Source organism: Postia placenta, assembly GCF_002117355.1.
Source record: "Postia placenta MAD-698-R-SB12 unplaced genomic scaffold POSPLAscaffold_6, whole genome shotgun sequence".
NCBI lineage: Eukaryota > Fungi > Basidiomycota > Agaricomycetes > Polyporales > Adustoporiaceae > Rhodonia > Rhodonia placenta.
In genome coordinates, this window is record NW_020169837.1 from 1,341,589 (window position 1) to 1,357,694 (window position 16,106).

At 52.4% G+C, this 16,106-nt stretch overlaps 3 protein-coding genes across 3 annotated transcripts; all 3 read left to right on the forward strand.

Moving 5' to 3' along the window:
* Nucleotides 1-384: 384 nt before the first annotated feature.
* Nucleotides 385-4,377, forward strand: POSPLADRAFT_1180972 (hypothetical protein; the record flags this gene model as incomplete). Its single annotated transcript, XM_024488799.1, has 9 exons — nt 385-693; nt 750-1,124; nt 1,266-1,527; nt 1,592-1,852; nt 1,907-2,168; nt 2,231-2,792; nt 2,849-3,208; nt 3,262-3,529; nt 3,589-4,377. The coding sequence occupies 9 exons, from the start codon at nt 385-387 to the stop codon at nt 4,239-4,241; spliced, it is 3,312 nt and encodes a 1,103-aa protein (XP_024339672.1). The 3' UTR covers nt 4,242-4,377.
* Nucleotides 4,378-4,545: 168 nt separating this feature from the next.
* POSPLADRAFT_1065939 (hypothetical protein) lies at nt 4,546-8,082 on the forward strand (the record flags this gene model as incomplete). Its single annotated transcript, XM_024482019.1, has 12 exons — nt 4,546-4,603; nt 4,658-4,788; nt 4,842-5,020; nt 5,077-5,156; nt 5,205-5,748; nt 5,804-5,898; nt 5,949-6,202; nt 6,257-6,388; nt 6,467-7,015; nt 7,040-7,369; nt 7,418-7,490; nt 7,541-8,082. 12 exons carry the CDS (start codon nt 4,546-4,548, stop codon nt 8,080-8,082), a joined length of 2,967 nt encoding a protein of 988 aa, XP_024339673.1.
* A 138-nt stretch (nt 8,083-8,220) lies between these two features.
* POSPLADRAFT_1046270 (hypothetical protein) lies at nt 8,221-10,236 on the forward strand (the record flags this gene model as incomplete). The annotated part of the gene is made up of 5 exons (XM_024478983.1): nt 8,221-8,342; nt 8,435-8,620; nt 8,669-9,301; nt 9,349-10,095; nt 10,149-10,236. 5 exons carry the CDS (start codon nt 8,221-8,223, stop codon nt 10,234-10,236), a joined length of 1,776 nt encoding a protein of 591 aa, XP_024339674.1.
* Between the last annotated feature and the right edge of the window lie 5,870 nt (nt 10,237-16,106).

Genomic DNA, 16,106 nt, shown 5'->3' on the forward strand with positions numbered 1-16,106 from the left:
AGCGTACATGTCAGTCTATCAGAGCTATCTGCCTAAGCACTAGGTTAACTAGCTCAGTAACATAATCAATGGACAAGTCAATAAAACTTACAACGGCCACACGCAGTTTAGGGCAGGTTTGATGATCAATCTACCAAATAAGGCAACGGGTCTTGCGGGAGGGGCGACCGCGGCCTGAATTCTGGACGAGGTCGAGTCCCGACGACCAGCACTGGCCCTCTTGTCGACCCACACCACTTGCTTTCGCACTTGCTGTCAGTGTCGATGCGCACTCCTGACTAAACTTTGCTTGCTTTTGCACCCAATCTGTCTCTTCGCACTTCGTGTTTATAAGCTGTCTGTCCCACACTACCCTACCAGTGCATAGTGCTACATAATCTCCCAATGTCGAACGCGTCGAGTCGCGTGGATTCTCTGACACCATCCCCCGTATCCCGCTCGCCAAGTCCGGAGCCTCCGATCCAACCAGACCACTTTTATCCCTCGGAGCATGCCCACCAGCTCCCTCCGTCTCCGGAGTCTGATGGCAGGACCTGGCTCGACCCGAATGACGACCCCACCGCTTCACGGGGGATTCCCGTGTTCAAACCTACGATGGAGGAGTTCAAAGACTTCGAGGGGTACCTGAACAAGATCGAGTGCTGGGGAATGAAGAGCGGAATCGTGAAGGTTATTCCGCCGAAAGAATGGTCGGTCTTGCAGTAGTTGTGGCCGAAATCTTGTCGGGCTGACTATGTCCGTATAGGAAGGACACGCTGCCATCCGTCACACCTCAGCTCGGAAACGTAAAACTGAAGAACCCTATCGAGCAGCACATGCTCGGTCGCGGCGGCCTTTTCCGTCAAGAGAACGTTGAGAAGCGGCGCGTCATGAGCGTCCGAGAATGGGCCGAACTTTGCGCAAAGGAAGACTTCCGCGCCCCTGGCGTCGACGACACTGGGCTTCATGCGCGAGCGATGAACGGGAACGTGAAGCCACGGACGCGGAGAGCGCGTAGGAAGAGGGAATCGGAGACTGCCGAGCCCGAGGCAAATGAGATCAAGGAGGAAGAGGAAGCTCCTGCCGCCCATGTCCCTGACGCAGGCTCGACATCACTCGCTTCCCCACCCAATAGTATTTCCGCCGTCTCGCCACATCCTGAGGATGACAATACTGAGGCTGAGGCTACCAATAATACCATCATCGAGCACGTAGCAGAGCATCAATTGGATGCTGGCGTCTCGAATGATGTATCCACTTCCGATGCCAACGTCGACGAATCTAAGGCAGATCCTGACGAACAAGAAACGAAATCGCGGGCAAAGGGAAAGCGGCCAGCCCAGGGCCGCAAGTCAAAGGAGGCCAGCCTGGCTGACCGTGCCGAGCGAGACAAGGTATTCCTGGAGGCTTTTGACCCTCACTCCGATTGGCTGCCTTCCAACACCACGCCTTTCGATTACACCCCTGAATTCTGCAGAGAATTGGAGCGGCGGTACTGGAGGAACTGTGGCTTGGGGAAGCCTGCTTGGTACGGCGCCGATATGGCCGGTACGCTGCGGTGTTCATGTGTAAATGTATCGCGTCTGAATATGGATCATACCTTTTCTTTCAGGGTCCCTGTTTACCGAAGAGACTAAGCACTGGAATGTCGCCAGTCTCTATTCAGCCCTGTCACGACTGTTGCCGGCTGAGTCCAAGGGGCTTCCTGGCGTCAACACGCCTTACTTATATTTTGGCATGTGGCGGGCGACCTTCGCTTGGCACGTGGAGGACATGGACCTATTCAGTATCAATTATATTCATTTCGGAGCGCCAAAGCATTGGTACGCCATCCCTCAGGCCAGAGCAAATGCTCTTGAACAGACGATGAGAGGTCAGTGCCATTGAACCCCGTTTGCGGCGCGGCACTGAGTATACAGTTCCACAGGTTATTTCCCCAAGGATGTATCAAATTGCTCCCAGTTCCTTAGGCACAAGTCATTCCTTGCCTCACCTAGACTGCTCGCAAGTGATGCATGTCGTCCGAACACACTCGTGCAACACGCAGGCGAGTTTGTCATTACCTTCCCCATGGGCTATCATGCCGGCTTCAACCTGGGCTTCAATTGTGCGGAAAGCGTGAATTTTGCGCTCGAAAGCTGGCTGGATCTTGGCCGGAAGGCGAAGGCCTGTGGCTGTGTCAATTTTAGGTATGTCGTCATGCCGGAACCTAACCCTGTGTTGTATAATTGAACTGCATCGTCATGTATAGTGTGCGCATTGATGTCGATCAGCTTCTGCATGAACGCGAGGCTGAGAGGCTTGCCCTGGGCCTCGAGACAAACAAGCCCCGACGGCCCAAATCTGACTCGAAAGCCCGGAAAGATTCTAAGTCTAAGCGACCTCTCGAGGAAGACGACAATCAACCTAGGGCAAAGAAGCAGAAAACGGTTAAGTCCGCGAAGAGCGATACCAATTCAGCGGAAGCTTCGTCGTCGAAGCTACCGAAAGCCTCGCCGACGAAGGTCACCCTGAAACTGGGTCCGAAGCCGAAGGAACCGGACACTTTCCCCTGCTGTCTCTGCGTGTCGATGAGTCAGGAGAACCTCCTGCGTGTGCAGGATCCTCCCGAATGGCGGCTTCCCCAGGCCGACGGAGCACCTGCTGTTGATGCGGCGAGTGTGGTCTGGATGGCTCACGAGAACTGCGCGAACGTCATCCCGGAGACCTGGGTCGACGTGGTCGAAGTCGGCGACGTTCGAGAGGATGGCACGAGGGCAAAGGAACGTGTTGTCTTCGGAGTTGATGCTATTGTGAAAGATCGTTGGAACTTGGTCAGTGAAGTCTCTCGTTGTATCATGGAGCCTTACTGACACTGTATGTGCTACAGAGATGTACAGCTTGCACCAAGACACGACATCGGGCACATGGCGCGCCAATTCAGTGCACGAAGGGCAAGTGCCCGAAGGCCTTCCATGTCACCTGCGCCCGGGATGGGAGCCAGAACAACATTGTCTACAAAGAGTTGCGTGAGGTGGAGAAAGAGGTTGTTCTGTTGGAACCACTGCCAGCATCGGCGGCTGCCCAACAACCTGCCGCTGAGTCGAGTGGTGTCGCTCTTGCTCCAGCTCAGCCCCCGTTGGATGCAGCCGCTGCAGGAATAGCGAATAGTGCCGAACTGACCGGCCCTCGTGTCCTCAAAATGATTCGTAAGGTCGAAGTGCAAGTGCTTTGTTCCCAGCATAATCCAGTATGTTCTAATTTATGAAATGGGCAAGCGCAATATACTAATTCCACATGTAGGCTGTCACAGATGCCAAGCGGGCTCAGAAGCAGGATAGAATACGCAACAACTTACTTGCTCTGCCGCAAATGTCGCGGATCAAGTTGCGCGTCAGTGCAGGCATCTGGGAGGTGTCTCTACTTCGAGTGATCGAGGAGACGTCATCCGTGGAAGTGCTCTGGGATCGAGGGGTCAAGAGAGAATTTAAGTGGGGCAGTGTTGTCTTTGGTAATACAGAGGGCTTGACGATCGGTCAAAAACCTACGGAAGCAGCGCCAGAACTTGAACGTGAGTACGACGTGACCAGCCTTTTGGACGACCGCTCACTTGGAATTGTACGTGAACAGAGCTAGTCCCCCCGCGCCCAAGCAACCCGTCCAGGGTGTCATTTCATTCCAGTACACCTGTTCCAGGTAACACTTCTCGGCAAGCAAGCATTCCGGCGTCAACCCCTGCTCCCATAGTGGCGTCCATGACCCCGACTATGACGACTACCCCGACTGGAGTCCCTCAGGCTGCGCCCCCGGCATACACATACCAATATCCGACAACGTGGAAGTACTCCTACTTCCCTAACACGAATCAAGGATATGCGACGGCAGGACCGTCAGGTCAAGCTGGCTACTCGTATGGGTCATCAGGGCAGCCGATATATAGTCCGCCTGCCTACTCCGCGTACGGTGGTTACCACTACCAGGCTCAACCTCCACCCCAACCTCCGCCTCAGCCCCAGCCTCAGGTTCAGTCTCAGCCTCCACCATTCCAATCTCGTGGATTGCAATGGCAACGACCCTATACGGGCCCGAAGGTGGCTGAAACTAGCGATGCTCCTGTCCCTGTGGCCACAACACAGACCGTTCCGTACTATGGTCAATACAATGCAAGGAGTCAAGCACCCGCTCATCCCCCTGCTCAGCCACAGCCTTGGCCAGGAACGTACATGGCGTCTACTGGTGCACCTTCAAATCCCCCTACTGCTCATTCATCTGTTCCTCCATGAGCCTTTGCGATATTGCCACTGGGTGAACAAGGAGGACTTGATCGCAGTCGTTTCGCGCGTCATACCATACGCATGTATTCTTATTGGCTATCAGTGTAATAGTGTATTTCTGGGGATTATCCAATCGTTCACCGACAAAGGCCTTGGTGTTCTGGAAATGAATCGCGCCACTGGGTGAGCACGTGATCGTGTACGACACTACGCGTCGAGTCGCGTCCAGAGTCACTCAGGGGCGCGTCCCTCTTCTTTCTGGCTGCCGCATGTCGCCGCACTCTGCGTGCACCAACTCAATTCAGTCTAAGGCATGTGGGTGGTTACAGGTCCTTTCGATGGTAAAGAATCCGACGAGCTACAGCCTGCTAGTAAGTCTCTCTGATCGACGGTGGGGACTCGGGCCGAACAATCATTTCTCATAGGCTCGAAACTGTTGAAAGCAGGGAAGACATACACCATAGGGCGGAAGGACCAGTCTCTTGTAATTAGGCACAAGAAGATCTCTAGGGAGCATGCTCGAATTGGTGTGGATCTGTGCTCGGAGCAGGATGTGGTAGGTGGCAGCATGATCCTTAGAGTCCTCATCGTAACTTTGTTTCTGTGTAGGCCAATCCAAAATCCGCTCCGCCACTGTGGATTGAGATTATCCGGTCAGACAAGAAGAAAGAAGTAGCACGACATTTAATACGTGTTGGCCAAGAGTTACCCATTTCTCTCAATGCCGGGGAAAGGTTCCAATTGCAGGACGGCGACTCGATAGAGATGGTGACTGGGGTTCCTATAAGGTCGGTCATTACCATCGTCATGTCGCGTCGAGGAAATAATCGCCAGGTCGGTCCAGCTTGAAGTGGCAACAGGTCTGCTGCTATTGGTCCCCAAAAGACGACCCATCGATCTCACTACAAACCTGTGCGAGTTTGGGTGAGCGATTATGTTCATCCTCCATTCCACTTATTATAATGTCAATAGGTATACATGTCGTGCCTACTCTCCGACACGAGGTAACACACCATTTGGCATCAGCTTTGACGCTTTCCCCGGAGTTGGCTACTTCAATGATATCTGTAGCGGTCATTGTCAAACCAGAGTGGCTGGCTGAAGTCATCCGTCTCGGTGAATCTGCTGATGACGCCCCATCACAACTCGAACGAGAGTTCAAACCTCCTCATGTTAGCAAGTACCGTCCCACGTTCTCGCCCTTTCTCCCAAGCCCGGTGAAATCCACCAGCAGGTGGGAACCAAATGAGGCACGTGTAGGATTATTCAGGGGCTACCGCTTCATGTTCGTCGGGGAAAAGGGCCGAGAGACACAAGATGCTATGAAGGAACTTGTCAAGCGTGCAGAGGGAGATTACGAGTGTGTCGCCGTCGAGGGCGGCCGGAGTGCGTGGCATAAGGCCCTTGCAAAGGGTAAGAGTAAGGGGAAAGCCCTTGTGCTGGTTGCGGATGAGGGGAGCATGAAGATAGCTATAGGGCAGGATCGCTGGCAGGAGTTTGTTGACGAGGCCAAAAGGTAATTCTCCTCTGACTAGGCAAGTATATTTCTAACTACCACGTGCATTGGCTAGCTTTGAGCTGCGCTTCGTGAACCGCGCCAAGGTTATAGAAGCTGTAATTCACATTGATATACAATTCATCGACTCAAGCCTCAAGGGGGGTGACGGTCAGTAGACTAACCAACAGCAATCAAATGTCGTTCTCATACCTCTATAGCCGACACCCAGTCTGGTTCTCCTCTCCCCGATGTTGTCCAGAACACTCATCCGGATGAACCATCGATCCCACCACAAACGCAAGAACCTACCCCTGCCCTTGCTTCTGAGGCGCCGCCTCCGAGGAGGCCACTAGTGCGACGTCTACCATCGCGTGCACCGTCGCGGGCTCCATCGCTACCTCCAGATACGGCATCGGCAACGACGGTTGAGGGAGCGCAACCCCAAGATCCAGACGCTCCGAAACCGCGACGAGTAAGTCTGGCTTCACTACAACTTGCGAATTGCTTTTTTAACACTGTACGCCAGCAACTAGTACGCAGGCTGGTGAAGCCGAAAACGACAATAATCGGTGTTGATGATCCTTCAGTCGAGTTGGATGGAGAACCTGCATTGCAGCCGTCTACTTCGTCCACAGTGCAAAAAGAAGATGCGCCACAGGTGTCAAATAACGACGCTCCCGTATGTTTCGGCACTTCACGCTTGCTGATTGAACCTCACATGTGTGGTTGCTACTAGGAACCGTCTCGAGCGCCGAGAAGACTACTGAAGCGTCGCCTTGGGCCTAATGGTCCACTGGCTAGTCAAGTTCCGCCTCCTTCGGAGGACACGTTGGCCGCAGAACCCGAGGAGCCGCCGCTCAAGAAATTCAAAGCACTCTTCGAGGAGAGCGACCCGGCCAGGGTTGCGCAATCAGGCATGCAGTCTGGCATTTCGACCGGTCAGACGGCTGACGCCGGTGAGAGCATTACGCAAAGCGAGAGCGGCACTACGCAGGTGCATCCTCGGTTACGGGCTGGCGGTCGGACACAACTGGCTGCTCTTGCGGAAGAGGAGGAAGAGAGCATGAGCGGCGCGACACCTGATTTGAATGTGCTGCAGCCGAATCAAAGCCAGGGCCTCAAACGGAAGACGCCGATGGAGGAAGACGAGGACGTGGAGATGGTCGACGAGGAGGGCCCCAGACCGAAGAGGCGTGCGGTAGAAGACGTGAATGCCGTCCAGAGCTCGGCTTTTGGTGCGGTGGGCAAGCCGCCTTCGCAGGCTACTGCCAAGCCTTCGTCAAGGGCTGACCAGACGCAAAAAAGTCAGAAGCCGTCTGGCGCGGCGCCGGGCAAGCCAGACATGGACGAGGCATTCCTCAAAGCCGTTGCCACGACAAAGCGGGGAAAAAGGGCAGAGGACACCTTTGACAGAGAGTTCAACAACCTGCGGATCTCGAAGCCGGATTTAGACAGAGATGAGCAGCAGAAGGAGTGGGCTGTGCTGGACGACTTTGGTGATGATGGCGATATGAGAGGGAACTTCATGGTTATCGTCGAGATGGACGTGCACAGGAAGGACGGCGAGCAGCGCGCTCTCAGGGCGGGCGGTGGGAGGACGGACTGGGAGGGTCGGCCGGATTTCAAGAAGTTCAAGAAGGCACGTCTATTACAGCCAAGTCCTCCGCAGGTGCTCACGTAGAAACAGAAAGCCCCTGCAGGAAGTCGGCGTGCTGTTGAGCTGTATGCCGAAGATGCTGATGACTATGGCGTTGGGCCGCGTAAGTCCATCTGTAGATCTTGTGCGTTCGTTTATTGACATTGAACCCAGAGTATTGGAAGGGTTCCTCCCAACTGCCATCCCAGGCAAAAGCGGACTCGAAATTGCAATCTCATTTGGACTCCAGCGAGATCACGCACACGCAGAGGCAGAAGCCACGATCCGGCACTCCACACACAAGGCATACCCAAGCTGCTGACCTGGACAACTACGACGACAGTATGGACGACTCTCAGCCTGTCGAGAAGCCGAAGACACAGAGCAGGGCGCCATCCTCTCAACCGTCGAGAGCGCGCACGCGACAGACGCAAGGCCGCGGAAAGAAACTGCCGTTGTTCATAGAGAGCGATGATGATGTAGAGAAAGATGCATCGCCACCGCAAGATGAAGATGAATTCATCGACGACATCCAGTCAGGCAGCGACCACGATCTAACATTGCGCTCTACAACAAGGACGCAGCGGCCCTCTCAGCGTAAGTCTACGAGGGCGGCCGCGACGAGGGAACAAGCCCCGCCAGTGCTCGTCGACGACGATTCAGATGATGGCGCGACCTTTAAGGGGTTCGGAGCGAGGAAGACGAGGAGAACGTAGTCGGAGTTGGTATATTGCGATTCATATAGCTTTTTCTCGGACACAGGAATAGACTGTTCATGAAGTTTATGTTGCGAGAACAACATTTATCGAAAATATTTGCGCACGATTGGATCGAGAGGGGATTGCCCAAACAGGATGGCAGTGGCGGGGTCGCTCCCAAGTCGGCCATTTCATTGGCGGCCCACTGCTGGCAGCACCCGCCCTCCCCTTCGCGTCCGCGCCGGTCCATGGCTTTCTTCATCCGCCGTCGCAGCTTTGTCCGCATAATCTTTGTCGCTGCGTTTGTCGTGCTCATCAGACTCTTGCTCGTGTCTTCGTCTACGGCGTCTTCAGTTTCCTCGTTATACAGTCCTAATTCTCAAGAGATCCGAAAACAAAATGTCCTTGACCTCGTGGCCCGCTCGGACAAGCCTCTCGATGCTCGGAAGTACAAATTCCTGCAAGCTCGCATGGGCAGAGACGAGAGGAAGGATCTCTTTCACGACGTCATAAGGAGTGGTGTATTGGATTTCTGGGAGAGATTCCAAAAACCCTAGTGCGTAATCCGTCGGTTTCGCGACCCGCTTTGTCTGATATGCTGCAGTATTGTTGGGCGTGATACCGCACATATGGATGAGCAGTTGGTCCTGTCCTCCATCGAGCAACTCTTGGCCTTGAACGGCTGGGTTGCTGCCCTCTGTCCCACCCTGACCCGCCCATTCGGCCAGAACAAGTACGAAGACGCGTACGAAGATCTTGCCAAACAGGATCACCTCTATTTCATCGGTATGGTCATACATTCTGCGGACCATTTCCTTGTAGACCAGCTGGCCGTCATCGTCCAGCTCGCGAGGCGGTTTGGCAGCTCAAATTTATTCGTCTCCATGCTCGACTATGATTCTACCGACTCTACCGCTACCCTTACAGACTTGTGCGAGGCAGTGCTCACTCTGCTAGGTGTCCCATTCCGCATCCGCAGAGTTCCAGGAATGACTTTCGACCCTGTCGCCGCTTACTACCCTCTTGAAGAAGCATATACCCGAAATCTAGTCCTCGAACCGCTTCATGAATTGGATGAGAAGCGTAATATCAAGTTTCATAGGGTAATTTGGCTCAAGGGGTTCACATGCCCGAACGACATATTGGAGACGATTAAGTTAAGTATCACCAATGAAGCGGCCATGGTGTGTGGTATGGACTGGGCCGAACACAATGGCTTCTTTATCTTTTCAGACCGGTATGTTCAGAATGATTACGAATTGAATGTCTCTGACAGTGTTTCAGGTGGAGGACGCGCGACATCAACGGAGACCAGTTCCGTCAGTCCAAATCATCTTCGATATCCAACTCTCCTCTTACTTCAGTTCCGCCTCGTGATGTGGTCGGCGCTCAGCGCTACACGCAACATCTCCCTTTCCAAGCCTTCTGCTGCGAGTCCGGGACGCACGTCGTAGACCCCGCCCAATCGTATTATGCAGGAATTGCCTACCGCGCAGGTACAAACTTCCACAACGCTAGCACGCCTGCAGACGCTCCGATTCGGCACCCTGATGACAAGTGTCTGGACAGCACACAAGGGTGGTTCTGCAGGGACCTCTGGACGTGGAAAGCGAGGCAGGGACTGCGCGCGCTCAGTGCAGATGACAGTGAGGCTGCCGGTGCCGTGAAGGACGTTGTGGCCAAGCGTGCAGTGGATGACGAGCAAGTCGAACCCAGGCAGGTGGAGAAGGAGGATCTGGACGCCGACGCAGGTTCTGACTATGACGCGTCCGACCCAGAACTCGCGGACCCACCGCCGGCGGACTCGCAGAGCCCCTTAGACCTCAGCATGCCCAACTCTGTCTTTGTCCCAGCACGCATCATGGTGAACCCGCGGTGTGTCACGACGTACGCCGGGGTGAAGCACACGCAGCTCGCGCTTGACCTGTTCGGACCACCGGACCGTGAGGAGCGCACCGAGGATATGAAGAGCAGGGATGTGCTTGACAAGTGGGAGAGCGCGCCGGAGACCTTTGTGTGCCAGGAACAACAGTACGTTCAGCTCGGCTCTCGTGTGTTATTCAAACACTGATATACTTTGGTAGACGTACTGGTGGTAGACGAGCACCAAAGACTCAGAGGCGCCTTAGCTTCTCGATTCACAGGGAACTGGAGGTAGCTTTGACTACATAGCCTGTTTGCTGAATAAGCAAAACCAAGTTTGACATGAAAGACAATGCATTATTTATGAATATTCACCTGAATTGTTCCTATGTGCAAATTGTGATATGCAGGCCCTGGCTTCGAGCCATCAGACCCAGTGGAAAAATAGCTCTGAGCTGATTGATGCTGGTGTGAGCTCTTATGTGTTATTGATTGCCATCTGAGCTCTTATGTGTTGATCAGAGCACAATATGAGACTTGTGTTAACATCTAGACACTTGTTAAATTAAGATCTGATGTTTATGAGCTTAATGCTGGTTACTTAACATAACAGATGCCATTAATGTCTGCATCATCTCAGTGCTCTCATGAATGAAGGCCTGCCTGTCTGGAATCTGTTACATCAGGTGTGCTATCTTTTGCTTCCTAGCTGACATCTTTTTTTTTTCCTCCACAGGCACCCAGTTTTCCTCTCCCCACCTCTGTCTGCTGTTTTTTTCCCTCTCCCCACTGTTATACACACTTACTGTTTTCCAACTTGTGCAAAGAATGACAAAGCTGCCCAAACTGCATATGTCTGTCACATAGCACAGCATATGTGTGCATCTTATTTGACACAGAAACTGGGGAGATCACATGCAAAAGGATTGCACAGGGTTGCACACAACCTTGGTACACAATACTGTTAATTCTCTGTTACATACAAAAATTGCATGTGTCATGGTCATGCAACATCTCATCTAACAAGGAAGCTGGAGAGTTTATGCACAAAAAGATTGAGTGGGTTTGCACACAACCTTGGCATGCAAATCTTAATGCCTACTCCTGTTGATTTTCTGTTTTATGAAGCTTTATCTTTGCTTTTTGCATTTCTGAGCATTCCCCACTGTCATGAGTATGATACATCATGGACTGTTTTCTTCATCTTTTCTTTTTCCCTTTCCTGGGTTCACACCAGTAGCTGATAGCTCCATACATGATCTATGCTAACTAGCGAGCAATCATTATACATGAATATCGCTAGTTAGCAATCCAGGTGAGTCATACATGATGCATTCATTTCAGGCTTGCCATCATACACACTGTCATGTATGGCACATATATGGCACTGCCTCATGTCCTGCATTCAGTGTGAGCACAACATCATATATGGTGGCACTGATGTGCATATCAGTGACATCGCTTATATATGGTAGCACCTCATGCCCCGCATTCAGTGCAAGCACACCATCATGTATGGTAGTGCTGACATGCATATCAGCTGTGTTGCTCATGTATGACCATGTGTGTGCTCCATTATACATGGCAGCACCTGGCCTGCGTATCTGCACCCACTGCTTTGCTTATATATGACGCCGCTTTGCACCCTGCATTCAGTGCGAGCACGGCGATATGGTGACACCTAACCTGTGTGTTAGCTACCTCATGCTCCCAATTCAGCATGAGTGTGGATTGCACATACATGATAATGTGTTGTGCCTGCATTCAACATGAATACACTGTCATATATGACACTGCCTGATCTGCGACTCAGTCTCAGTGACATCACTTGTATATGGCAGTACCTCATGCCCCACATTCAGCATATGTGTACTATTATATATGGCAGTGGCACCTGGTCTACATATCAGCCACCTCACTTATATATGATGCTGTTTCACGCCCTGCAGTTAGCATGAGTGCAGCATCATATATGGTGGTGCCTGATTCACATGTTAGCTGCCTCGCACCTCCAATTCAGCACAAGTGTGGTCCATGCATATATGACGTTGCCTTGTGCCCTCAATTCAGCATGAGCACACTGTCATATATGACACTACCTGACCTTCAATTTGGTGGTGGTGCCCTGCTCACCACTGGTTTGGGAAGCTGCATCACCCCAGTGCGCCCCACCTGACCTACATATAGTGGTGGTGCCCTGCTTCCTGCATCGCACTCATGCACCCCACATTCAATGCTCGTGTGCCATGATATACAACACTGTGCTACCCACATATCAGTAGCAGAGCACTTTTTGCCCCTTTGCATGATGCAGGGCATGGCATCATATATGACCTGTAGATATGACTTGTATTGTGGTTGCATACCTAGCTCTTGGCATCTTAATACTTGGTGGCTCACCCTTCATGTATGCTGTCATATATAACATATATAATGCTGCTGCAGGCCAGACAATGCACTCAGACCGGTCATGTATGACCTGCCGCAAAGTAGCACAATATGGCAGCCAGTCATGCCTAACCTTCCCATCCAATAGTGCACTCAGGCTATGGTCATGTATGACTAGTGAGTGCTAGCAAAATAGCAGTAGGTCATACATGATCTGTTAGCACAGTGGCTTGCCTTTTACTTTAATCACATGTCTATGTATTAGGCAGGTAGCATAATATATATCAGTGAGGGACATTGAACATGCAAAATCATACACTAAGCATGTGTGTATCTGATTGTAGTTATGTGGTCAAGGGACTTGGACCCAGAAGAGATTTATCTAACACTCAGAAGTTTGTCACCATTCAACAGAGAAAATATATTCTACTACTTCTGGAGAGACTAATGCTAGAAAACTGTCACAAGTTGACACAGCATTTAGCCGTTTTTCAATTTTTTTCCTTTCTGCGGGCTCGAACCTGCGACCTCTGTACCATACACTCAAATGGACAAGTCCTTATCTACTGTACAATTAGATTAGATGGGGCGGCAGTGCACAGCATAGCCCGGGCACTGCTGACATAGCCACGCTGACTCACCGGCCCCTGGGGCCGCGTCAGCATGCTGTGCACAGACCAGCTGCGCACAGACCAGCGCGCACAGCCTCCCCTAAACTTCCCCTGTATATAAGCCGGCCTCTGCTGCCCTAGGGACCTCAGTTTCAACCTCTTGTTCCTAGGTCAGTAAGCCCCTGTACTTACTTACTTTCCTATGCTAATTAACTTGTTCCTAGCCTTAGGTTTGAGCTTTGCTCACCATTGCTTCAATGAGACCCAGTTGAACACCTTTGTTTGTTCCCTGTTGCTTGACCTCAAGTCGTGACATTAGGTCAAAACTCCCCTCGCTGCCGGTGTTCACACGCAACTCCTTCATTCATTCACTCCCTACAGGTCAGGTGGTACACACCCCTACTATACCATACAATATGTAAATAGCCTACATACATCGCCACCACTTAGGAGACGAACTCTTCAGTACCTGCACTTCAGTGGGCGGTACTTGTCCTCACAGACGCATGGATTAGGTTCCTGCTACATACTAGCCAAAAGCAGTACTGGGCCCCACGTGAACTGCAAATCCTAGTGTTATCTCGGGCGCTGTAGGTGATACAACGGTCTATACTCCTATGTTGATGCCTGACTTGTAGACGACAAGTGAGGGCTTATGGACAGTGCGTCGTCCTGAAGATCAAGCAAGGAAGTCGAGAATGACCACTACCCCAAGTGAAGAGGAGCAGAGACTTGAATGAATAACTAGGTTGAACTTAGGGTTCGACCGACTAATGGTACAACTAGTTATACAAGTACCGACTATGCACAGACCACTGTATCTGTGTGGTCGTGTTAGTAAAGAAGGAAACGTAGTGGTACGATACCAGGCACGAAGTGCGCATGGACCCCATTATGTAAGCTACATAATGTTCAACCCGCAGGTGAGCGCTAAGACGGGCACCAGTATGGGCACTAGTAGTACAAGAAATAGAATGGAAAGATAAATGTTTCATTACCCCCCTGCCAGAGTCGAAGTCCCATTCGACTACTTACTGCTCACCATCTCCATACAACTCCCAGTCTACGCCGTCATCCTCCTGTTCATCGAACCACTCATTGCGCGCATTCCTCCCCACGTTCTTCCATTCCTCACCAGAGAGGTGCTCCTGACGTGGCCAGGAGCTGTCCCACGTCCATTGAGTGGTGTTGGGTGTCTAGTCGGGGTCGACTTTGTGAAAGACAATGGGTGTATCGGGGCGGGGGCATGAGGATCCTGCAATGGGACTAGCCTGGGGTTCAGGGTTAGCACTGCGCAGTGAGGGGATGGGTACCGCCTTCGTCTGCCTCTCTCTTTCCTTCCTCTCCTTTGCCTCGTTGATGATTCCCTCGAGGAACACGTTGTCGACGACCACCCCCACACGTCGCGCAGGTTCTTCAGGTGGTGCGGATACGTGTCGCTTCATCGGCCTGGTTCTGCATTCCCGTTCCAGGTGTCCAGAGGCTTCCTTTCTGCATCTTGTGCATCGTATGTCCGGACAGTCTCGTACCCAGTGTCGAGACGATCCGCATTGCCTACAGCTTCCCTTCGGGGTCCAACCAGGGTTGGGTTGCCAGTCGGCCGGGATGGTAGTGCTCCGCGGCATTGCTTGGAGAAAAGGGGATGGGATTGGGGGACGCCTGAAGGCAGACATCGGTAGGGGTGCGGGTAGGGGTAAGTACGCGTTGGGGATGGTGCGCAGGATGAATTTGTTGTGTCGCGCCCGGATGCTGTGCGGTAGGAGCAGTTGAAAGCGATGGGCAACTTTCAGATTGTCGAGTCGAATGAGCTCGGTGAGGACTCGGTCGTCCTGTTGACGTAGGAGCCACTTGTGGTGGTCGATGGCCTCGTTGGCTGCCTTGACAGCCTCGTCGTATTCGCGGCGGGCGGAGAGATACACTTCTAGTGCAGCGTGGTCAGTGGTATTGGTTGCCTCAGGGTGATGGGTTTTGAGTTTATTGAAGACATCGGTGGGGTTACTGAGAAGTAGCGTCAGCAAAGTGCTGTCGCCGACATGGGTGTGCTTAGGGGTGTAGATCGAAATCCTCTTTCCACCCTCGGTTGAGGGGGCGTTGAACTGATCAAGGAACGGGAGGGTGGAGGACATGTTGGTACGAGTGGGGGGTGTAGCGACTGGGTTGAGCTGCTGTCGACTCAGCTCAAGTTCTTCCTCTTCTTATACTCCATTAGCACTTTGTCCGCAGTCCCTGTCAGGTTTGCTTCGGGTTCCCATGAGTCATCCGCAGTTGAGTAACCCTTCCACCTGACACGATATTCGCGGCGCCGCATCCTCTTGTTCTCTCGGTGTCCGATGATGGCTTCGACTTCGTAGTTATCTTTGCCTTCGATAAGGTCAGGGGGTGGCCTCGTGTAGTTCGGACCATGGATCTCCGTCTCTGAGTAGGAAGATAAAAGCCATTCATGGAAAACGGGGTGGACTCGCCAGGTGCTAGGGAGGTCTAGCTTGTACGCGACCGTTCCGATTTTGTCTAGAACTTTGAACGGCCCTTCTCGCCTCGGGGCTAGTTTCCTGGACAGGTACAGCAGCTTCAAGTTCCGGGAGTCTAGCCATACCAGCTGACCTTTACGGAAGGAACCCCCCTTCCTTTTTACTCTCTTGGCCAGGACATTGATACGACCTACGAAACCCTAACCCCTAACCTGGGTGCGACCTAAAGGGACTAGAGAGACGGATTATAGTCTAGTGAGAGGGGAGTTAGCAGCAAGGTGTCCCGCGGTTCGAGTGAACACGAGAAACGCCTTCGGAAAAGGCTACGAACAATGGGGAAGCTACGAGGTGGCTTCGACATGTCGTCGAAGCTCCTCGGAGGCTGTGGATGGTTAGTGGAGACGATCGAAGCTCGGGAGAGCTCTTCGAAGAATCGTAGAAGAAAGAGACAATTCGATAGGGGGGACTTAGCTAGGACGCGGTTCGCAGTTTCTTCGACAATAGTCGAAGTCGAAGGGTTCGTCGAGACGGTATCGACGAGTAAACGCAGTGGACGAGGTTTCGAGGTTACGCAGCGAGGGACGAAGTGACGCAGTTAGAGGCTTAGACGCAGGGCGAACTCGACTTATGAGCTCTGAACTCGAGGGGGGAACCGGATCTTGTTTATTTTTGGAGAGAAGTACGACAGATTTTATACTACACGAGGACGCTA